This window comes from Crocodylus siamensis, chromosome 5, assembly GCF_052110815.1.
Source record: "Crocodylus siamensis isolate JL-2025a chromosome 5, ASM5211081v1, whole genome shotgun sequence".
NCBI classification, from domain to species: domain Eukaryota; kingdom Metazoa; phylum Chordata; order Crocodylia; family Crocodylidae; genus Crocodylus; species Crocodylus siamensis.
Window position 1 is genome coordinate 134,142,302 of NC_143399.1, and position 25,468 is coordinate 134,167,769.

Sequence of the window (25,468 nt, forward strand, 5' to 3'; positions counted from 1 at the left end):
AGCCATTTTTTGAAGCAGTTCTTGAAAATCTGCACCCCCACACAGCATGTTTGGAACACTTCAAGCAGCATTTCATCCTTAAAAAAAAATAACCTGTGACTGGTTATATGGTGGTATTTCTGTTAGCACATAATAAAATCCCCACTGCAATTTGGAGCAGAATCTCAGAGACATGGGTTTTCTCTTAACATTAGAAAATTCCTCTCCAACAGATAAAGTCATGGTAAGTCTTGAGAAGCAAACTTTGCAGAAAACTCAGTCCTCTTCCTCTTCTCTTCGAGCAGGGCAGTCAAACCCATTTCTATTGTGAATTTGAAGTAGTCATTTCTATTTGGAGCAGGTTGTAGATTTTAAATAAGTTAATAATTCCACAAGTAAACTTCACTGGATCTAACCAACTCAACAGCCCAGAGCCAGTGTCTCTTTAGTTGGCATAATGAATGGCATCATGCCTGAAATAGCACCTATTCTTGTTAGACACTGAGAAGGTTAGTGCTACATTGTGTCCTTTGGATGGTTACTGCTTGCACACTTAATCTAATTCCAAAGCAGAGTGCTCATCTGTTAGAAGCTGGCCACGTAAGTGAGCTGTATTATCACAGGAAGAGGTCGGGAAGCTGGCCAGGTACAGAAGTGATGAAAGGGATCTCCGAGGCAGTTGAAGTCTAGTTAAGAAGCACTTATGCACATATGAATGCAGATGTGAAATGCATCTGGTTGTCCGCAGCCAAGAAAAGCATTTTTTTTTTCCCCCAAGAGTCATTCTTTCCCCCCTCCTCCTTTTAATGAAGGTTCCAGTCCTCCAAGATGCTGAGTACCTGTGATTTTAACTGAAGTGAGTTGAGGGCACTGAACATTTTGCTTAGTGCACAACAAAAGCTTTTAAATCCTAACCTGTTTCTCCTCTGGGGCTGTTTCTTTGATTGCCACTGACCACACTGTTGTCATGGTGATGATAGCCAGCTCAGAAGATGCATTTGAACAGCTAAGACAAGTGAATCAAAAGGCATATGGTTGACTTTTGAGCTTCCCTAATTCAAAAAACATTGGGAAAAGGAGTGCTTTTGCCAGAGCCAGATGTCTGGCCAAAAGGTGTAGGCAGGAGAGGTTCCAATGGACCAGGGTATACATCGAAGTTGGTGCATTTTGCTGGTCCTCTAAAGAGACATCTTGCATTTTTTTCAGTTTTTAGCAAGGTGGTATGTGGGACCTGCAATACAGCTTTTTTCCCAGCCAAATGAGGATGGGGTGGGTGATATAGCCCTCAGATTGCCAGGGAAGGACACAATTAAGGCCTCAAATGAGATGCTTGGCAGATGTGGTTAAGGGTGACCCTGTTATTTCAATGAAAATGTGCTGATTTAGACCAACTAAGCATTAGGTCCACAATACTTGCCCTCCTGTCCTGAATATTTTTTGAAATAAGAGGTGTGTGGAAGGAGCTGCTTTCCTTTCTATGCACAGGAGAAATATCGGCTTCTTTGTGTGCTGGGACAAGTCGCTGGCCTCGTTTTTGCTTTCTGTGGTGCTGGAGGTAAGTAGATCTGTCATAGAAGTGGCAGCTCAGGTTTTGACTGGAGATAGGCAGGCAGTGAAGCAGTTACGGTAATTCCCTTGGTTGTGGTTTTGTAAAAAATCTGGAGTAGAAAAGAAGCATCATGGAGTGTGCGAGACTCCAGTTCCTCCAGAGATTATAATATGGCTAAAGCTTGCCTGAGCCCTAGCAAAGCAGATGCAGTGCTGGAGGGGAGAGGGAAATACCTTGATGATTCTGCCCACCCATCTAAGGGCACCTACCTCCAAATACTGTCAGGCTAGTCTGCAGACCAGGTATGTTTCTGAGCTCCTTGCCAACATTTGGAAACGAGCTAACTTGAAGTGCTGCCTTCTATCAATGGCTGATGAAGAGATGGTGCCCTTTTTCAAGCAGATGTAGCTATGGTGATTTGTGCGTTTGTGACTTCTAGGCTTGTTTATTTAAGTTTTTCTTAGAACAGAGCCACCAACCATGAGTAAGTGCTGGTTGATTTAGAAGGCACCAAACCACTAACTCAACCACACAAGCTGTTGGGAAATTCATTAGTTCAGTTTTTCCATTCATTGCTTAGTCTTTCTACTGAATATCTTGCTAAAATCCAAGGATTCAGTTCCAATATTCAGAGTTCTTCATGGGACTGAACAAAGCTATCTGAGAGAATCGCTTCTTTCCATGCACAACAGTGATCTTATGTAATAGCTGCATTTCCCTGGGACAATGGAACTACCTCCAAAAGTGAGCATGGCAGAAGTGAGTTTTTTGGCAGTAGGCATGTACCTGTGTGTGGTGGTTTGGCTGGAACATAGGCAGGTAGGCCACTAGGAACAACTAACAGGTCAGCAAGGCAGGAGTACAGATTAGCAGAGCATCAGGTCGGGGTCTGCTGGAGGGGCTGAGAATGCAGGGACCAAATTGCAGGAGAGCCAAGAGGGGAAACCTGAGAGACGTAGTCCGAGAAGTGAACTGCGATCAGAGCGCCAGTGCCGAGTTCTAGGGGAGGTCTGATGTCAGGATCAAGAAAAGCCAAAGCGGAGTCAGGAGAACTAGAGAAAGCAGTGGATGGGAGGCTTGCTGGAACAGACTGAGGCTGTGTCAAGGCATTCCTGTAGCCTGAGGTATGCTTAAAAGAGGTGAGTGGTGCTTTCAGCAGCTAATCCAGTTGCAGAGAATAGGGGAAGTTACCTTAGCCAGGGATCAGGGATGGGTGTGATAACTTTAGTGCTTGGCCCAGCTGGATAGGCTAGATTAGTGGCCCTGGTAGAGATTATCGTGATCAAGAAGCTCATCAATGAAGAATGCAAAAAATCATTTCTCTCATCTTGCCTTTTCACAACAGCAAACAAAAAAGCAAGCCAGACAGATTGGTTCTAATTAATAGGGGAGGAATGGAAGGATAAAAAGGTCAGATTCTTTGGAGCATTTGATATTTGGTCTTGTAAGGTACTTGGATACCATTGCGATGTATAGTAGGAATGTTTAGACAAACTCAGTGTGACTATTTAATCCGTCTGCACCTTTGGACTGTTATGTTTTTTCTGTTTTATTGTCTCTGATCAAACTTACTCTTAATTAACATAGAGATAGCTACTTGGCCTTTACAGCATATACTGTACTAAAGAAGCTGAGGAAATTGGTGGTGACTTGCTACTTGAGTTTTCAGGAAACTTAAGGCACACAGCCATTGCTAAATAGAAAGGCTTCCCCTTCCCTTTAAGTATTTTTGGATTAATTCCCATCTGAACTGTTTTGCTGGAAGGTTGCTAGTGAGTTAAGTATTAGCAATTTGACAGATTCCGTTTCAGTCCAGTTTATATGCAGGAAATGTAAGCTCATAACCAACGCTGTCAAAACATATGCTGGTATTTTTTTCTTGGGCTGGGCTTTGGGCCAATGCAATTGGTCTTTATTGAATAACCATGAACGTTGTTATAGCTGCAAGACATGCATTCTTAAGGAAATTCACTGTGGGATTCATGTAGTGATCTCTAAGAACTGTTTGGGGGTAATTAATAGGGATATATACCATCCATATCCAGTCCCCAGCGTCATCCAAGGGATAGAGATCTGTTCAAATATGATAGCTGAGAATTTTCTTGAGGATGTAGTTCATGCCAGCACTAGAAGGGACTCTTGAGGCCCTTCTTTTCTGGCTTCATTTCCCAAAAGCAGCTCAGGCAGACCTGGGGATCTGGCCCATTGTCTCTCCTTCTTATGGTACTGAGGACAGGAAGGGGCCCAGTCTTCTGTGTTTGCAGGCAGTCTTTTTTTTCCAGAAGGGTCCATGAAACCATCTACTCTGATCTCTTGCACACCACAATCATGAAGTATCCTATAGAAACAACCTATCACATGTCAGTAAAGAGCAAGGGAGGTTTTCCGCATTAGGCATTGTGAAATAACTCTTACATGCAAAACTTGTGTGAAGCTTTTAATTTTGAAACTGTTTTTTTTCCTACTGTCTTCATTAAGTAATTACAAGATTCCCTGAAGATTTGATTTAGTTCTCCATCTGAAATACTTGTCAGGCAAGAGTGACTTCAGAGATGTAGGCTGGGAGTTGAGGGTGCCCCTGAGTCCTGTGTCACATCTGTCAGCTTTGTGTTTTGCAGCCTGCTAGCATGTGCTGTGATCCGAGATGTAGGTTCCTTGCTTTTAAGTGTAAATAGACTAACTTATTTTGAGATTTTAACAATGCCAATAGATATGGTAGAAGAAAAAGGGGGAAGGGGAAGATATTTTTTGGTCATGGAAAGTTTTGATTTTTTTAGAACATGTACATTATATACACGACCCAGATAAATGGCGTTTCCTCTGTGTGTGTGTGTGTGTGTGTGTGTACGTGTGCATAAAAATATGCTTATGTGAAATGTATAGAACACTATATTATCTATAGACATATGCTTAAATCTCGGGGTGAAGAAATATTGTATTGAGAGTGTGTGCATATCTCCAGCCCTACAAGAGGTAGGATGTTAATGAAACCCTTGTCCTCTCTTCTAGCATCAAACTGTTACATGAGCTCTAGGACCTCGAATCAAGTTATCCCTGTCTTACTAATTGTACAGTCACTACTAGCTAACTTTTATTTAGCCATTTTATTAATGATGCACACAAACAAGGGATAAACAGTTACAACATATAAACTGTTATATATGATCTTCATTTTAATAATAGCCAACATTCCATTTCCCGACAGCTGTAGAGAATTTTTAAGAGAGAACCTCATTTATCAGTCTTTCATGTTACATTAAAAATAAGGGGGGGAAAAGAAAAGGAAAAAAAAAGATCAGTTTAGATGTTCTGGAGCTTTTTTGCTGCTGTTAATAGGAGTCTGATCTTTCTGCTTTCTTTTCAAGTGGCTTCTTAATTCCTGACATTTCAGTTTGCCTTTTTAACTGTTGCTGTCCATTGAACTGATATTTTTAGAGGACTTTTTGCAAAGGCTTGAAGATCTTGATTGATAACAGCTACTGGTAATTCAGAGCCTATGCATGGGTATGTAAAGTTGGTTGTTTTTCTTCGGATTATATGCAATGTCTGTCCCTACACATTTAAGTGATCAGAAACTGGCTTAAAACGGTAACAGAACAGGTGTTCAGTGAACATAAACTAATTTGGTTGAAAATGGCTAAAACTGGTTTGAGATGAACCTGGTTGAATGTAGTATCAGACTTAACTGATTTGGCTCAAACCAGTTTATGCAATGTCTGTCCCAGACCCCTTGCTGGCTTAAGTTAAATCAGACTCCCTTGGCATCCCAGCATTCTCTCTGAGCTGGCTCCTTCCTTCTGCTCCCTGGCTGCAGCTCTGGGAGAGACTGCAGGTTTTCTGCCTGGCTTCTGCTTCCCCCTCTAAGCAGGGACTCCACCATCCCCTCTGCCTTACACAGACACCTCTCAGCATTAGCTAGCAGACCACATGCTGCCTATGGTTGGTGCTGTGGCAGATGGGACAAAGATGGAATCAATGGTAATGTCCCTCTGTTTTCTTAATGATGTGATGAACACTGTGTTATCAGGGGTGATAAACACTGAACCTAAACAAAGTATCCTGCTGGGGCCTGGCCACGCCTCACTCAGCTCAGCACTATGCAATGGAAGGGGAGGGTTGCTCTAGCGCCCCCCTGGCTTCTAGCCTGAGCCACTGCAGGCATGTGCCTGCATGTCTGGGATGTCCATACAGTTACGAACTGGTTTAGCCTACCAGGTTAGACTAACCTGCAAAGATTGAATCATTTCAGGCTCAGGCTTTTTGAATGTCTGTCCCTAGCCCATATGTTCATTATTTTGCACTTATCAGCACTAAATTTTATTTGAAAGCAGTTCACCAAAATGGAAAATTTTTAATCACAATTTTGATGGACAATCTCAGTTTGTGAGGTCCTTCTATAATTAATCACCAGCACTTTCAGATTTGACCAGTGGAATAATTTTGTACCATCTGCAAACTTGGCCACTTTGCTGTATACTTCCTTTTCCAGATCATTTATGAATGTGCTGAACAGCATAGGTCCTAGTACAGATCCTTGAGGGATACTGCCTATTTACTATATTATCATATATGCAAACTGTGACTTTGCAGAAGATTTAAGGTCCTTTTATCACAATTCTTTAAATACTAAACAACCCAGCCTGCACAAACAATCCAGTTTACTTGTCTTCAATTTTTTGCTGCCTGTCCTAAGAAACTTTTTGTAACAGTCTAAGCTGAAACATTAACTTTAACAGAAATTTGCTAAATTCCCAAAAGAGTCTGGTCACTACAGCAGAAAAATAGTAATTGTAAAGGGCAGCAGGTGCAGACAGATGAGCAGGAGCAACATGAGAAAGATAAGACTATTACAATTGCACAGCATTTTTAATTAAGATTTTAATTTTAAAATATTGCAGAAATAAATTGTAATCTATCTTGAGCACTAGGAAGGTAAAAGCAAGATTAAAAATTTCATTTCAGACAGTTCAGTTTTTGACTCAGCAAAATTCTGAAGGGAACAGAATGCCAGGAGCCATATGTCTGATTCAGATGTGTTCTCAGACCGAACAGCTCTATTTGGGAGTCAAAGCAATTCAAAGTGAAAGAAATTATATTTCGTTTAAAAAAATATATATTTCTTTTTATAACAACTTGCCTTCCTCTTCAAAGACCTAATTAAGCTAAGCTAAGGCCATGTCACTTAATATAATTTAGCGTTACTGAGTGCCCCCTCTATAGCTATGCTATAAGGAAATTTGTAGTTAGTGATAAGAGTGGTTTGTAGAGGAGATACTTCTATCTATGTAAACAATTCCTGTATAGGCAATAGGCCAGTAGATGATGATCCAGAACATGCACCAGTACTCAGAGATTTAGTAGGACCAGCATAAGATGCGTGCTGAAAATGATCCCTAGCTTTTAACAAATACCCACAATTCATCTAAAATCTTGGAAAGGAGTCTGGTGCTTTTCAGAGAAAACAATTAGCCTCTCTTCTAGCCATTCCCACAGTGCAGGAAATTGCAGTGATTTCATTCCTTCTTGGTCCAGATGCTGATTAATAAATTAAATGAGCTAGTCCCTTATAGCAGTTTCTGGTAGGCATCTACCAGTCTAGCAGTAGCTAATTGGGAGTCATAGACAAACATTTAGCATGAACTGCAGCTGTGTGCTTCACTCAGATAAGAAAACCTAACACCATAGCTTGGGTTTTACTTCTCTCACTAGCAGGGAGGTAGGATAGCATATTATAACCAGAATATTATAACGTCAGCAACTGAATTAACCAATGTTAGTTTCTGCTAAAATTTCAGGAGAGCTTTTTCTGTGTTTCTTCTGTTGCTATCTACTATTATACAACTTTAAGTCAAGATATTCTGAGTCATATATTCATAAGCCTATCCCAGTTAGTTGCACTAGTATGTCTATAGATGCCTAGCAAAGAAAATAAGATGAATTCTGGTGAGACTAACATTTTAAGGGTTGGTTGTAGATGGAAATAACATAAACTACACAGAATCAGGGGGGAAAGGAAAATGCAAGCTGAAAGTCCATCCTTGAGGCAGGAACTATGTAAAAAGAACTATAGTAATCACTTAAACAATTCCTCAACTTCTAGTGAGCTATTAGCAGTGATCCAGGATGTTTAGAAATGTCCACAGTGCCAAGTTCACTTCGTTGAGCAAGGGAAATGTATCTAGGAAAACTACTTTACTGATACTTTTTATCTGGAAGGCTTCTCATAGTATGAAGTATGCATTAGCTTCATCTTATAAATATTGAATCTGCATGTGGACTCTTTCTTCCCTGAACTGAGCTAACTTTCGAGGCATCCATCATTAATGTGTTGCACCACACATCATTGGTACAATTCTCTGGTGAGAGATAATTTTTGTGTAATACATCATTAGAGCAACAGCTTACTTTGATGTATTAATTTAATTTAATGTTCCAGTTTAGTGGGTTATTAATGTAGTACTGTATTTGCATGAATCTGACCCTCCCCCATGATGAAACGTTGTTAATGGAAAAATTATAAATTTGTTATAATTTTCCATGTATAGAATCTAATTATTGGAGGGTCATCTTGAATTTGTCCCTCCACTGATGCACTTCAGAAAGCAGTGTCAGGCTGGCCAGTGGTGGGAAGGAAGTAGCGGGGCAGGTGGGTGGAGAGCAAGCAGTGGGGGGAGAGGCAGTAGCTTCTACCCCTTTTCCCCCCATCTGCCTCCCTCCACCTGTCCTTTCCTTGCGGCTTACCTTTGTTTCACTCTTTCAGGCTGTGTCCCTACTGCAGCCTGGAACACGAAAAATAGCCCCCATCTCATCTGGTAGCAGTGGCAGCAGCTCTGGCTAGGTCCCGGAAATGGAGCCAGAGCTGCCAATGCTGCTATGGGCTGGGCTGTCAAGATGAACAATTTCTAGAGTATTATTTGTTCTACAGTTTCTGTATCTGTCAGCAGTGTAACCTCTGCCAGTAGCATGCTGTGCCTCTTATTTGATTTAACTTCATTTCAGTGTGCATTATTTAGCAACTGCAAACATCAGCAAAGCTGAATTCTTTTCCCCTTTGCTGTTTATATGCACTAACAAAGATTGATGGTAACTTTCAGATTTCACAAGAAAAGCAAAGCTACTGAATATGCTCATCCATCCTATTTTGTTTTTTTTAATAAAGCTTCATATACCATCCAGTTATGGAACAATTTTTAAAAGGCACAAAGGTATATGATTTTCCCAGGAGGGCTTTTATTGTCAGGTTGGTAGCAATGATTTTTGTGCCTTTTTAGTGAAAAGGTTAAGCCTATCCAACTGGTATGAAGACCAGTCAGCACTGGGTAGGGAACTTGATGAGCTAGTTAGTTCTAATTGGGGGCAGGGAGTGCTGTCTGTTATATCTAACTTGTCGAGTTGGCATTGGGCCCACATTTAAAGACAGCTCAAACAATTGCCCATGCCTTTAAGTCTTGAAGCATTTCCATGACCTTGCATATCTCTAGCCCTGCTTCCAAGCCCCTGCCTATTCTTCAGTTCCTGGCTCTTGCCTCTGGCTTCTGACCCACAGATTGTGCTCTGCCTGGTATCTCAATGTTCACCTCTGGCTAGTGCCATATTTGCTTGCATATCACACCCTTTTCCCCCCAAAATCAGCCAACCAGGATGCAGGGATGCTGATTTTTCTTCTCTGGAACTGAAACAGATAGAGAAAATAGATAGTGGGATAGAGAAAATAGACACTGGAACTCATAACAGCCCGGTGTTAACCGTTTCATAGCCTGTGCACTTTGAGCTGCCTCAGAGGAAGTGAGGTGCTGCATGTAAGTTGTAGTATCTTCATGAGGCTCATGGTATGGAAACAATATTTAATTATTTACGGGAACTTTATATGAAGAACAAATTATAATAGAGACAGTCTTGCTACTGTCTTTGCAAAGGCCTGAGGCCCAGACTTGTGGCTGTCCTACCATACCTGGAAGTTCCTGCTGCCTCACCCAGACTATCTCCTGGGGTGTCAGACTTCTTGGACCCTTTGTTCCCAGGGGAGCTTTCTCTTTCTGACACACATACGCATGGAAAAGGTAAAACTTACATTACACTGAAAAATAAAAATGTAGAAGTCTTCTTTATTTTTAAATCTCCTGATTTTCATGCAAAGTTTAGGTTTCTGTGGGTATGACTTTTGCCTTTGAACTGGCAGGGTTTGGCCATCCTTGAAACAATGTTTTTGGTCAGCTCAGCTAAATTTAATGAAAGAAATGAAACAGGATTAAAGTTTCAGTGGTTTCATTATACTAGTATCACTACAAAAATGTGTAAATGTAATAATTGTGTGGTAATAACCTATCAATAGCAAATGACACTAAAATAAAACTGCTACGTCACTCAAGACCCTTAAAATCAAGGAAGCAAAACTTTTGTTGATGGTTGCTTAGTGTGCCAGTAGACAAGTCAGTCTGTTTTCTCCCAGGTCCCTCCAGCGTTTCCAGAAAGATGCATTCAACTATCATGTACACACATTGTAGTGATAAAAACAGTGGTGAACTTGAAGTTGTATTGCAATGACTGCTAATAGAGCAGTAGTAGTAATAAAAATAGCATTAAAATATGTACCTTGCATATAAATTCATGTGTAACCAACAGTTTTGCAACTGATATACATCTAGTTAATGCAAACCAAACTGGATGCTTATCTGAAAGGTCTAGGCATGTGGAAGATTAAACTGAACCACATGCCCTTCTGCTGTTCTCACCATACTGCCTCTGGCACGTTACACTTATGATGTAATTAACCAGTTAATCACATCTTAATTTGTTATCCAGCCACATGTTAATGCAGTTAGTGGCATGGTAAAAGAAGAAATGAGCCACAAAGTTATTACACATCTTGTGTGTAATAACTTTGCAACTGGTTTGTGTCATGCTATTAACTGAACATATGGCCAGGCTAGGGCTCCCAACTCCGGGGTGCGCCCCTGTGGCTGGGAGCCCAGATCAGTTGATGGGGCTCCCAGCTACAGGGGTGAATGGTGTGCTCTCCCATGACTGGGAGCCCTGTCAGCTGATGGCCTTGAGAAGACACTGGAGGAGCTTGCTACTTGCCAGTGCAGGGGGAACCCAGGATCATGACCCCAGGCTTCGTCTATACCATCAATAAGGTGTGATGTGATCTGATGCTCATTCTGCAATTGTGCCTCCTGCCATGCATGTGTGGTGTGGGAGTAAGCACAATTGTGGGGACTCGCATCAGACCTAAACTAACCTTTATGGACGTGTCTGCCAGGGACTGATTACACAGAAACCCTGCAATCACCTCTACCCCCTTCCTACTGTTGTCTTCCCACAGAAGATGACCAATCTGTCTGAACTGACCCCTGCAAAACTTGTTTGAATTTTTCATAGTTTCATAGTAGCTAGGGTCAGGAGGAACCTGAACAGATCATCTGACCTGACCCACTGCCACAGGCTGGAATGAATGCTGGGTTCACAAGACCCCAGACAGGTGATCATCTAACCTCTTTGAATTTGCCCAAGGTAGGGGCAAGGACCACTTCCCTGGGAAGTTGGTTCCAGATTCTGGTCACCCTACCTGTAAAATATTGCCTCCTGATCTCTAACCTAAACCTATTCTCCATCAGCTTATTACCATTATTCCCCATCACCCCAGGGGGTGCTGGGGAGAATTGGGCTCTTCTTATTTGCTGCTAATCTCCCCTAATGAGTTTGCAGCCACCAGGTCCCCCCTCAGCCTCCTCTTGCTGAGGCTGAACAGGTTCAGGTCCCTCAGTCTCTCCTCATAGGGCCTGTCCTGCTGCCCTCTCACCAAGCGGGTGGCCCTCCTCTGAACTCTCTTCAGCTGGCCGCATCCTTTTTAAAGAGCGGTCCCCAGTACTGGATGCAGTATCCAATTGCGACCTGACCAATGTTGCATAGACGGGGAGTATCACCTCTCTGGACCGGCTTGAGATGCATCTTTGGATGCATGACAAGGTATGGCTGGCCCTGCTGGCTGCTCTCTGGCATTGGCGGCTCATGTTCATCTTGGAGTCAATCATGACTCCAAGATCCCTTTCTGCCTCTGAGCTTTCAAGAGGGAAACTCCCTAGCCTGTATGTATGCTGTGGATTCCTTCTCCCAAGGTTCAGCACCCTGCATTTGTCTATGTTAGACCCCATCCTGTTCTCATCTGCCCACTTTTGTAGTCTGTCTAAATCTAGTTGCAGCCTCTCCCTTCAAGTGTGCCCACCTTGGCCCACATCTTAATGTCATCAGCAAACTTGGACAATGTGCTTTCAACCCTCTTGTCCAAGTCATTGATGAAGATGTTAAACAGTGTGAGCCCGAGGATTGAGCCCTGGGGGACCCCACTGCTCACATCTCGCCAGGTTGAGTACGTCCCGTCCACCCCTATTCTTTGGGCATGCCCCATAAGCCAGTTTTTTACCCATCCAATCAATGCCACAGTCTATTAATGAGTATGGGGTGAGAGACAGTGTCAAAGGCCTTCTTAAAGTCTAGAAAGGCTATGTCCATGGTGACACCATCATCCAAGGATTTAGTTACCTGGTCATGAAAGGCAGTCAGATTGGTCAGGCCACTTTTGACCACTTTGAAATATAACATTTCTTCTGCTTCCAGAATTGAGACATAATGGTATGGAAGATTGAAAGATATTACCACAGCCTAAGTATGAAGCCATCTGTTGCACTGCTTTAGTAAAGAGAGACCAAGGTGGTGTTGATTTATACATTTCTTAACCAAAGTAAAATCTTAGGCTTGCATCTGTAATGCAAAGTGCATCTTTAGGCTCTGATCCTGAAAAGACTCTTAGCATTACACACTGCATATAGATTCCCTGGTTTTGGTTGAACTACTCGCACCTTACAAACTTAAGCACATGCATGAATTGTTCTAGGATCAGTGCTTTAGTTTTTCATGAGTTTCTCCCTCATTTAGGTAATATCAAGTATTAGGTAGTTGAGAGAAATTTTTGTTCTTTGTTCTGTCATATATCAGATGTCTTAATTTCTTTCTGGTTACTTTCTCCTGTACCCTTGTAATTGAACCAGCTGGTTATATGGTAATGAGTCCTTTTGAATTGTCACTGTGTGTGTATTTCCATTTACACTGTTGGCACTTTGTTCTGAACCTTCTCCCCTTCTGTCCAACTAAATTACGTGCACTGCGCGATCTGTCTGATTGTTCACAATAACACTATCAGAGATTCTCCTGATCCTCCATGCTAACTGAATTTATTGCTGTTGCTCATTTTGTGAAGCAGTCTTTTACTTTTTCAGTAGTTGTCACGCTAAATAATAATCTCTGATTCTTGCTTGAGTCACGATCAAAAGAGGAATAAAAGAAATGTATATTTTTATGGCATGAGCTCTCTTTTGGAAGGATACAGCTAACCTACTGACTTCCCCTATTAAATGGACATTTAAATTCAATTTTGTCTTGGCAGTTGGCATTTTGTCTTCATTAACTTTGATCATTTAAACTTCTGTCGTGATTTATATGCCCATATAAGCTAACCAGAACTGGGATGCAAAGAGTAAATTTTCAGCAACCTTTTGGTAGAAGCCTTGGGTAGTGATTAGGGAAGGGACTGGAAGTCAGGATTCCTGGCACTATACTTGGCTGTTCAAGATCCTAATTCTCTTTTTTGTATCATAAAGGAAATCATTAAACAGGAGAGAGAGTGCCAATGAGGCAAACCGTTACAAAATATGTGCTGTTACTACATGCCAGAATGGGTAGAATAGTATCAGACAACTTCAAGGTGTCTTGCCTTTTAATATCCTTTTAAATGGTATTTTTAAAGTAATTTACATTATTTGCATGTTATATTGGAAACCTGAGTTCACATCTGTACTTTTCTCATAGCCTGATTTCCAACACACACTCATGTGAATGTGACTGTGTGTAGTATGAGAGCAAACTTGTATTCCCATTATACTCAACAAAAATGCAGACAATTTCTCAACAAATCAGTTGACCTCTCTGTTCCTTGATTCCCCCCCCTCGCATATAGCATTTAATAATATGCATATCACCAAGATGTGGTTTAAAATCAACCTTACTAAATCACTTTGAAATCCTTAGAACAAAGTTATAGTGAGAAGCACAGCAGTATTAGAGAGAGCAGTTGCACCCGCTTCAACATTTTGTTTCTGGGGTTGGCTAGTGGCTCCCAATCTCAGGTATGCATCACCAGTAATAGCTTTTCTTTTTTCCATAACTTGTATTCTGGGCTCATTGTTGTTGACGTCATGCTCTGATTCAGTCAGGTACTCAAACAGATGCTTAAGTTTAGGCACTTGCTTAATTAACTTGCTAAATTAGGAGCTTGATGAGAGTGTCTGAAAGCACACAATTTCTTTCCCATTTTTACTCAGCTAAACATTCTGAATTTCAAGGGAGCTCCTGAAATTTTGCCTTTGAAATAGCTAATACTTTATTGTGGAATGGAAGCCACATACAGAAGAATTAAAAGTTAAGAGTATTGACTTCATAACTGAGGCCTTAATCTGGGTAACTGGTATAGCAAATTCTTCAATCTTAGTGTCTAAAAATACCAGGAAATGCAGATCACTAACCTGAGCTTTTATGCATTTATGAAGGTAAACTCCGGAAGACTGTTTCATCATGACCTAAGCAAACTGATCTATTTAATAGCTTTCCTTAGTATTGAATTTATTTCTATCTTTCTTTTTATACTCTGTAGTTACTACACTTCGTAACACTTATTCCTATAGTACCTTCTATTACCATGAGAAACTTTAAGTGCCTGCTCCAAAGTCCACTGAAATGGTTGGGCCCCCAACTTAACATCAAAGTGTGTGTGTTTTTAGCTGTACTTTGCAGCCATCTATGCCCGTATGCCTTTTTACCACAAAGTCAAGTTATAAAAGGTGTGGCAATTGCAGTATAAATAACAAAGGATGTTATCTGGCTGAATGCTGTAAAAGCAAATTTTGGCTACAGCTTACACTATTGCACTTTGAGTATTAATAGAAATACCAAGAGGCCTGTTCAAAAAATCATTGAAGTGAACATCTGTTGCCTCTCAGTGAACTCTGGGTCAGGCGCTGTAGGGAGACTGGATATATTCATTCAGAGTAAATCAGTTGCTCTTCAGAATCTATCAATATCTTGTTTTTTTCCCCCCTTGTAAATTAAAGTTTACAAATTTATCCCCCAAAAGTCTTATTGTCTGTATGTAACTTATTCAGATGAGTTTGTTTATGGTGACTCTCTAATGCAAATCTTAGAACAAATACTTCATGGTCCAGAACTTCAGTATCAACTGCTCAGATAGTCTGAATTCCAAGCGTCTCCACTGCATCTGATTGTAACTAGATATACATAGGGAAAATCTGTAATTACATGTTACAGAGATGTTGGGTCTATTACCCATTTGCAGTATCTCATTAACAGGCCTCCCTCCCTTCATACGGACCCATGATTAATATTCCCTACTTTTATACAGTCTGAAAATACCACTTTAGTTTTTTTCTGCCACGCAAAATCTTGACGTTTACTAATGCAGAAGCAGACAGATGCTACCAACCATGTCCTTCAATTTTCTTTTTCACCGATAGGATGCCAGTATAATAAATAATTTAGTCACAACCCTTAACATATGGTGATGAAAAACTTCAAACCTCCAAATCCATCTGGTTTTCCTTTTGGTCCAACATATAGGTTTCTAAATATCAAACACAGTTTCTAATTGCAGGACATACCAGTTAGTATCTTCTCAACACTTTTCCCATTCCTTACCTCCTTGCTTATGTTTAATGCATCCACTTTGAACTGGAGTCAAGCGTGAATACCCAGACAGCTGCAGATATGATCTCCTAGTTAAGTATGTGTAGGAGGGAAGAAAGGACAAACTATGCACAGATGAATTTAAAGTAAATACTTTTAATTCTACTTCATGTTAGAATTATGACAGAGTTTCATAGATTTATAGTGCAGTACATTTGTAGTTTTGAATTGAAATGCATGATTTTTAATTAATATTTTACTCTTTCTTGCAAATCATATGCTGAGACGTTAAGTAATGCCATTTTGTTGTCCAGTACGCACTGGGCAGCTCTGTCTATCTCCTTTTCTAATGACCTAATCTACAGAAGGCGTTTGAGTCTATAATTCCTTCCAGCTAGCAAATCTGGTTTTTCTCTCCAGGCAGTAAAGATACATGTATATAGATTTGAGGTTCTAGGTGCTGAAATCTCCATATAGGTTGCCATTTATATAAAAATAACTGCTTGGATTATCTGTGGGCATTGAATTTAGGACCTCTGAGTCTAAAAGCATAATTCTGTACTTATTTAAGTTTTCAAGATCATAGACTTGAGCTTTCAGATGGCAGACTCGTAATCTTTTTTTATGTAGTTCATTTTCTGCAGAGGCAAAAACAGAGTCAGCCAGTGAATAGCAGTAGTTTTCAATGTGCTCTGATTGCATAGCTAGGCAGAATCTGTAAGATGTTGGTGGTTAAAGTCTTGCTTTGGCATCTAAATAAATGACCTGATTTTCTCCATAGGTTCTGAACTCCTGCAGCTTCCTTTTACTTTTAAAATGGATTTTTTCTTTGGCTTCTCAAAGAAAACATTGTGGCCAATGATCTTTCTGCCCTTATCATTGAAATCCATGTTGATTAAAGGGATCAACATGCTGAAGTCTTCAGAACACTGTCCCCTCCACTGTTCTTATCATTGCTAGAGCTGTTGTTTTACAGTTCCTAAATTTGCTAGTATGGATATACTCAGTTATAGGATTCAATTTATCCTTGTTTTTAATTACGGATGAAGAATTATTTTTTAGTTTTAATTTAATTGCTTCATTAATCTTTAATATCAAAGTAAAATGAGCCGATATTCAAAATAAATAGCTATGTTATTGGAATCGTGCAATGTGTAAAAAGCATAAAAAGGCTTATTTTCTTTATTACACTGCATATGACTCCTATCAAATCCATCTTGAATGACTAGAAGCAAAATCCAACCTGAAGTCAGTCATTCAGGTTGTCATGTGACTGATATGGCTTGAGTTTGGAAACTGGGTTTGGTATTTAGAAACCTAAATGTTGGACCAAAGGACAAGCAGATGGATTTGGGATTTTGAAGTTTGCCATCACCATATGTTAAGAGTTATGTACCTAACAACCACTCAATATGTTTACAACTTTAGAATATGAGCCACACCTGACTTGCACTACAAAAACATCACCTGCTGGTTTATTACAGGGTGGCAAGCCTCCCAAAGTTTAGTCTGCCAATATTGCTTCTCTGAGCCTGATTGTGTAAGATTAGTGATAAAAGTATAATATGGAGAGCACAAAGATGACTGATGTGAAAAAACTCCTGTTGACTTCACTGGATCAGACCTACGGTGAGAGGACTGTATACTTTAGAAGCTGTATCAGTCCCAGATTTGAGATCCAATGTCACACCATTTTCAGTAGGCACTTTCTGGTGACAAACTCACTTGCAATACCTAAAAAAATTATCAGTTTCTTTTAGAAGTGGGTTATATGCAATCATGACAGTTTTTGAAGCTCCAGAAAGTAGATTCTTGGGAATTCCAACATAGAATTGAAGGGAAAGCCGCACTGCCCTGAAAAGCATTCATTGTGTTTCTATAGTGAGTATTTCTTTGTAGTACCATGGTAGCTAGGAGTCCAAGGATCTGGACCTAATTGTGACTAAGCACTGTGCAAACATAGATCATGTACAGACATTCAGTTTCTTCTGGGAGAGTCATTGCTATCCCTGGAGAAACCATGAGCGTACAGGTGTTCAGGGTTTTTCCCAGAGCAAAAATGGCTGCTCTAGGAGAAAAACAACTTGGAAACAACCAGAAGTAGATCACTCTCAGGACAGTTTCTGCTGGGACAGTGCATGACTGTACATGTTGTCTTCTGACAGAAGCCACAGTACAGTCCTCCAGCATCCCAGCATGCTTTGTTCCTGCCCCCTTTCTTCCTCTTGCCCTCCCCCCAACCCCCAGGGAGACAGTGTGTCGCTTGCTGGATTCTATATCTCCAGTCAAGCAGGGAGCAGAATATACCTCCTTTACTTTCTGCACGGTGTGGTGCAGGGAGACCAGGCTGACCCTGAGCAGTCTGGGTCATCCAGTCAGGGTTGCCTTGTGCACTGCTGCCATCTGTTGCCAGGCAGGCTGAGATGTATGCATAGGATACCCCTGGCTATGCAGCATCATTACTGCAAGCTGTCTGCTCTTCAGGGGCTCAGCATTTAAATGTCTATTCAGGTGTCTCCAGGTAGGCTTATCTACTAGGAAAACAAACCTTGGAGAATTCTCCCTCCCAGATATTTTGAACATGTGTGGACTGCCACACACACACACACACACACACGGCTGCCCCTTCCCCAGTGTTCATGAAGTCTAACTCACTACTTCGTAATCATCCCTGCCTTTGAGGATTTATCATACAATCTTCTTGTAATATTTCTGAAGAAATAGTTATTTTCCATTGGAATGTGGCTTATATAGTATGCTGGGTGTTTTTCAGAATAATTCTTGAGGGGGAAACTAGATAATCTTCTAAGACCCACACTTTTTTCTCTGCTTTCCAGATTTCTAATCACATGGGATAAACACTAGGCTATGTTATCAATATACTTAGCTTGTGTGTGTGTGTATGTATGTATATACACTTAGCTCAGGAATATAGAAGATATAAAATTTTTAAGCATAGTTAGTTTCATATATCAATGAGTGTTTTAGCCAATTAGTGTTGACTCCTTTGGATGCAGAAATTATGTTGACATGGTAAAATTTATAGAGGATCTCCAGTCTTTTACCTGCTTTTCTTCCTTTACTGCTCCATATGTTTTATCCTTGCCTGATGGGTTTGTGTGGGAGTCTTTAGCTGAGATATCTGTAGCACAGCAATGACAAAGGCACCATTTTCCTGTTCTCAAGAGGAAATGAAATGAATGAAACATTTAGTATGATGTAATCTAGAGATTACTCTCACATCCCACTTAGTCCACTTACCTTTTGTATCCACTCTTTCTCCCCCTCAGGGTAGCTATTCAGTCTGTTTTTGTTCAATGCTGAACTTTAAAGGAATAATGAGGTACTAATGAAGTGAAAAGAGATTTTTTAGGAAGCAAAAATGAATACTCTAATTTATTCAGAAATATATATATGGATAATTGACTGACTGCATCTTACGCAATCTAACTTTGTCTAAGGTAATATGGAAATAAAACTTATTTTAGCCACATATTTTAGGATCAAAATCTATGTTATGAGCCCCCAGCTTCCTGGTAACATGACATCAGAAGAGCAACCCAAACTGGTGATTATATTAAGGGAAGAATATAATGGAAGAAAAGAATAAGGCTGTAATTTGATCTTTTTTGTTGATAAATTTAGTACTTGTAAAATCTAAAGAAAAGGCTACAGTGCTAAAAAAGTATAATTTTATAGTTATCTACCATTCAGAAAAAAACAGTATATAATTACTGTGGGAGGGTAAAAAATGCATCTCTCCCCCTCATGTTTATTTTGTATTTTTTCTTTCTCCTTAGTAGTGAAGTCATCTGTTTTAATGAAATCATTAATAACCCATTTCTGCACAAAGGATTACATTTCAGTAGACATGTTAAACATGCATGTTGTAAAACTAACCATGTTTTTTGAATGGCTTTAAAAGCTGACAGAGTGGAAGAATAAAAAAAATCTTGAAATTTAGTGGATGACATCATCTCCCTCCTGGAGGCAGTTAGATTATACAGGGAGATTTTCAGGAGCATGCATGGTAGTTAACTATCTCCACTTAACTTTAAAAGGGCATAAAAATGAAAACTTTTTTCCTATCCTAGCTGTGACTGTTGTAATCACAGCTTGCTTGAAGACCAGGGTACCCTGCAAGCTTGACCAATACACGTCTTTGAGTTTGGGTTGTTGCCTTTTGTGACACACTGCTCACTTTAAACAGATTGGCCACATCCGCATAAGTAGGGTCATGCATTTGCAGCAGCACAAAGAGAAGCGGTACAAATTTGTGCTGCTACTTGTGCTGCAGTGCATGCCCCCTACTCATGCGGTTTGCATCAGGACACATTATCCCACTGCTTCATGTGCTGCAGGGGGAGCTGGCTGGGGCACAGCGTGCCGCAGTGCTGGGCTAGCTAGCAGGCAGCCCCCACGTTGAGGCACCCTGTGCCCCAGCCAGTTGAGGAGCAGGATGCAGACAGGGAAGCAGCCAGCCCTGGGCTGCCTGCTTCCCCATGTCCACATGCCTCTCCCTAGCTGGCTGGAGTATAGGGTGCCTCAGCGCAAGGCTTTTGCAGTGTGTGCAGGTGGGGGAGCAGGCAGCTGTGGGCTGCCTGCTCCCCTGTCTCCACATTTGTCCCAGCACACTGAATTCTAGTGTGCTTTGTGCCTTTTTGTTTATGGCTTTTCTTTTTTGCCCACAGAGCTGCAAATTAGCAGAGCTAGGCATGGTTTAACATGTAACAAGTGGAATAACAAAAAGGTTTGTAGTACCACAAACTGCACGTGCTTGCACATCTGGATCCAGCCATTGTGTTCTGAATTTGGAGGTAGATTAAAGCACATGTTTAAATGCTTTTCTGAATAAGGATTTTAATTAATAGCCCTGTGTAATGTCACAGATTCCTTTCTTTTTTTTTCCTCTTAAGTGTGACCCTGACAGTGAGATGCATCTCTATCAATGTGAACATCAGTTTGGAGTAGGAGTCCCAGTTTGGGTTATGTACCAAACACATACCTGAACTAGCCAAGGCAGTTTATTGAACTCTGTTCTAAACTGCTATTTTGTGCAGACAATGGGATGGATGCTTTGGGCAGGACCCAAAAAAGGTGCTAAAATGCTTAACTCCTCTTCAGGCCTACACTCCCAATTAGTTCAATGGATATTTACAAATCAAAATATTTCTTTGAAACTGGTATAGTTTTAATATAATGTAGAAGCCATCAAGACAAAAATCTGGAGCTGTCAGTGTTGAATGACTTTCAACCACTGGCCCTTCTCCATAGGATGTGTTTTGTACTGATGTGGCAAAACCAGGAGAGAACTAGAGCCTTCTGTTTGAGCATATGGGGAAAGGTAACAGATCGCTTTGCTCAGGGTCGCAATGCTTCTAGAAAGAGTGACCATGTAAGCAGGACCTTCACGACTGAGTGGGAAGGATAGATTCTTTCTAGTCTGAAACACTGGTGGATCTTGGACTCGTGGAAGTGGAGAAATCTAATCAGGGGAGTGTCTCAGAACTTTTGCCATTTTTCAAAGAGGTGTTACTTTTTAAGAGTAATGTATCTGAGGTCAAGAGGGTCCTTTTCTATGCCTGTGTGGCTTGCTGTTCTCTCACATTTCTCCCACAGTGGTAAATCACAGGCTATGTGAGAGCATTTAAAGCAGGGACGGGCAATTATTTTGGGCGGAGGGCCACTGACTGAGTTTTGGCAAGCCATCGAGGGCTGCGTGACAGGAAGCCGGGGGAGCTAAATATTAATTTTCTAAATTTTTTTTTAGGGGACCTGCGGGCTGGATAGAGTGGCCTGGTGGGCCGCATGCAGCCCATGGGCTGCCTTTTCCCCACCCTTGGTTGAAAGTTACTTGAGTGGGAGGGGCTCTAATGTGGGGGTTAGAGTGGCAAGGAGCGAGTGCCTTCATTAGCTTAGAACCACATTGAGCCCAGGGGATTGGGGCCCCTCACAATAGGGTGGAGATCATCAGTGGGTCACAGGGCCAGGGTAAAACAAAGACAAACACAGAAAATACTCCTTTAAGGAACGGTTGTAGACAACCAATGCACACCTTTCCCATTACAGTAATGAGAAAAATCATTCTCTTGAATCATTTGGATTCACATTCCTAAAGTTAGTTTTTATTCTAGCAAAGTTATATCTCATCTTTTCATTTTTATTTTTATTCCTTATTTTGAATTTAGGAAGCTAGTGAACTAATTTTGTCATTTAAATTAATGGATACTGTGAATGTGCTCAGGTGTTTTTTTTTAAACTACTCTAAGCAAAAGGAGGATAATTTTAATTTCCTGCTAAAATTGCCAAATGCTGGCTTTTATCAAAAACAATTCTCTGAAGACATTAACCTCTGAGAAGTGGGGTGTTGCATGAAAAACCGTGAGGAGGATTTATACAGGGCACAGAAACACATTGATAATCTGGTAATGTTAATCCTGCTCTCTAACAGAGTGTGAAATTACTTGTTTACAACTTTTATCTGGGGAAAAGGTAGCAAACCATGTATTTGAGGAGTCTGATTTAGTGTGGAAATTAACCTGCGACGCTCAGCCGTGACTGAACAATTAAAATGGTCAAATATGCCTTTTTGGCGTAGCAGTAATCATACAGCGATTTTGATAAGCACTGTATTAAAAAGCTTGCTTCATTGTTATACTGCTAACAACAAAGGCTTCAGCTGCAATATGGATGATGCCGGTGGTTGTTTATTCCCTAAAATGAGATAACAGCCAACAGTTGCTATCAAGTTCAAGGCCCTAGTATTTCAATCATGGTTCCTGACTTCAAAGACTATATAATATATAACAGGATTTATTAACGTAAGGATTATTGCTCTACTACCTATATCATAACATAATTTTTACAGGCCAGCATTATATTTATGTACCAAGGAGCGTAGAAAAGAGAGTGCAGTGTAATTCAGGTTTTATGTTTACTATTGCTCCATACTGCTGCGTTTACATGAGACAATGACTGCACAGTAGTGCCACATGACAGAAACCATGATGCGATGCTACTGTGTAGTCAGCATCACAAAAAAGCCCTTCATTGACATTACTGGATGGTAATGGCTGTGCAGTCAGCATCTTGGGTAGACATGGCCCCTGAGAAGGGCTTTCTTCTCTCATGCTTACATGGAAGAACTGGAATGGATTATGTGCTTTTGTGAGATGGAATACCATTAAACAAGGACAGATCAGAGGACTGCCAAACTCATTTTTATTAAAATTTGATATTGGCTTGAAATATAGAGATGCTGGGTGCGTCTACACAAGAGGCTAACTGCATAGTAGCCGAATAATGCTTTGCAGTAGCACGTCACCGCACAAACAGTGCTAATATGCTATTGCACAATATTATGAGGCTACTGTGCAGTAGTGTCACTAAAAAGGTGCTTGCCTTTGCAACTGCGTGGTTATACGAGTACTAAATAAATACACAGTAACTACTGCACAGTAGTACCTCGTGTAGACATGCGCATGCAGAATTACATCTACTGAGCCCTTCAGTTTCAGTTTTAAGAAATATCACATGTAGCTGTAAAAGGTAGAAATACATTTGCAAATAGATGTTGTCCTAGTCTATGAAATGAAGATTCAGATCTGAAGTGTTGTAAAGTTCTGGGATGAGGATGACAGCTTCCACATTACACTCATTCATTCATACATGTGAAAGTCTTATTGGGTTTGTGGATTCTTTATCTGACCTCTTCCAGGTTTTACAAAATTTTCTGATGCTATGAATCTCATCTACGGTATTGGGAACCCTTTCTTACATAGCACAGAGTTAGACTGCTTTCTTCATAAATAGGATTGCACTGTGTGTAAATTTGTTTTTTGATTGTCTCTCTTCTCTCTTTGCAGAAAATAGAATGAAGAAAATGAGTAACATCTATGAATCAGCGGCCAATACCCTGGGAATCTTTAACAGCCCATGCCTGACTAAAGTGGAGCTGCGTGTTGCATGCAAAAGTATATCAGAAAGAGATGCCCTTTCCAAGCCAGATCCCTGCGTTATCCTTAAAATGCAGTCACATGGGCAGTGGTTTGAGGTAGGTGTCTAATAAAATGTAAATTAACTTTTTTCCTTGAGGCTTTTGGGTACTGTAGAGCTCACATAAAAGACTGCTGGTAAGTGCACTAAATAGAAATTATTTAAAGCCTTAGGTGAAGACTGCTAGAGTCAAGATAAATGTTTTCCATTAATCCTAATGGACTTTTAATCAAAGACTTAGTTCACTGGATTTTCTCTGTCTGTATTGTGGATAAGAAGTTAGGAGTCACATAGCTGTTCTCCCCTCCCAAAATGTGTTTGTGTGCACATGCATACATGCTTTTTAAAAGAGCTAAGGTGGAAACTGTTTCAGTGGAGAACAGATAACACCCCAAAACAATATGTTTTCTTACCAAATTCCACATCTTTTTTGTTTTTAAATCAGAAAATCTCCCAAAAACATTAACTAGTTTAAAAAGGATCAACTTAAGGGATTCACTGGTTCCCACATAGTCCTTTGCTGCTCACTGTCATTTGCTGCATCATAATATTAACTTGGTGGGAAAGATCCTGACCTGCTATAAATGATCTAGTCTGTGTTGATTTGGGTGCCTCAGGCTGAAAGGTTAAAGGTTTCATGGACTGTAAACACCAGTTTATAATTCTTTTCCATAGTTCAACACTGAAGATGTCATGCTTATGAAATGTCATGTTTTGGTAAATTCATAACTGGTTTAAAGGTGCATTAAAAAAAGATGAATAAATAACTAACACAAGGTGCACGATGACCCTGGAAAGGGTCAGAGTTATTTGTGATACCTATTAAACAGAATTTTTTCATAATTGATCGTTTTAGGAACGAGACCTCTGATCATGTTTTAAAGAGTTTTTTTGAGGTGAATACTGTAAGACATGGTGGAAAGTTTTTGGTATTATTGTGTATAAGGTACTTATTGCATGCAGTCATTAATGTTTGTTCTTACAATGTATTGCACACAGTTCACCATTAATATTAATAAATTTTTCACACATGCTAGGGACAAAGGAGAGAATATGACTTTCAGTCTTCTTCCTCTGATAATCCCTTCAAAACCTGGTTGTTCATTGTATTTCCACACTCCCAGTGCAGATGTTTGAATAGACTTGTAAATCAAAAAAAACACACTTTGATTCCCCATCTCTGACTTCCTGCACAATGCAAGCTGTAGGATCTGTCCCATGAATTTCTGTATCCAGCCCAGGTTTGCTAATCTACCCTGATTATTCATTTCAATTCACAGGAACTGAACTGTGCAGCTTTCATCTTTTCACTTTTTCTTTTTTAATGGTTAGAGTTGAATTGAGAAAACTGACAGCCTGAAAGCTTTGAAGACTTGAAGCCCTTTATTAATAATGCTCAGTTACAGAACAATGCTTTGCTGAAGTGCTTCAGGCTTGTAGTGACGAAACCACCTCTGGTGGGCGAGGGGTGACAGTGAGGTCCCCATGCCCCTTCTGTCCTTATCATCACTACTGACAGTGCCTGCAAGAGTGCTTGCTAATAGCAACGGTGCCTTTATGATGTAAAATCGACCTGTCCATTATGAACAGAAATTAAACCACCTACACTTGTAATAGAAAATATTGTCTCTTGAATCAGTAATAAATTCTGTTAAGTGGAACTATGCTACAGTAAAGCCCCTTTTATTTCCTTTGTTTACTTCATGCTTAAATTATGTAGCAGTGCCCACATAAAGAAGTGTGGCAGAATATGGATATGTGCAGCAATGTATTAAAATGCACAGGGCTGGTCTAGTGGGATGCCACGTGCCCTGATTTGCCCACTCTGTTGCATGCAGTACACTTACCTGGTCCAGCCACGTGCATCACATAAACCATGTGCTGACTCAGGTTTAGGGCTTGAATGCCCTGCGGGCTTGGCATGTGGTGCGCACTGCATACTGTGCTCGCACCCGACCAGCCCTGCACTCTGACTCTGGTGTGAAAGGAGGATCAGTAAGCCTGATCTGGCCCTGGAGCCAGCACACACGGCTGGTCGAGTGCAGGCAATGGATGCCAGGCTGGTCCCATTTTCACATGGAATGCATGGATCCAGGGCCAGTATGGGCTGCATGCAGCATATGGGGCTGATCTAAGACCCCCAGGCCAGATCATAGCCTTCCAGGGGCAGAATCCAGCTCGTGGGCTGCATCT

At 40.7% G+C, this 25,468-nt stretch overlaps 1 protein-coding gene across 3 annotated transcripts in view; it reads left to right on the forward strand.

Moving 5' to 3' along the window:
- Positions 1–25,468, forward strand: part of CPNE4 (copine 4) — a 366,833-nt gene that overhangs the window by 46,654 nt on the left and 294,711 nt on the right. For all 3 annotated transcript variants that reach the window (XM_090046382.1, XM_090046384.1, XM_090046383.1), the window contains exon 2: positions 23,146–23,333. In XM_090046382.1, the coding sequence (XP_089902508.1) occupies positions 23,154–23,333 (180 nt within the window). In that variant the 5' untranslated portion in view covers positions 23,146–23,153. The remainder of the gene's footprint in view (positions 1–23,145; positions 23,334–25,468) is intronic.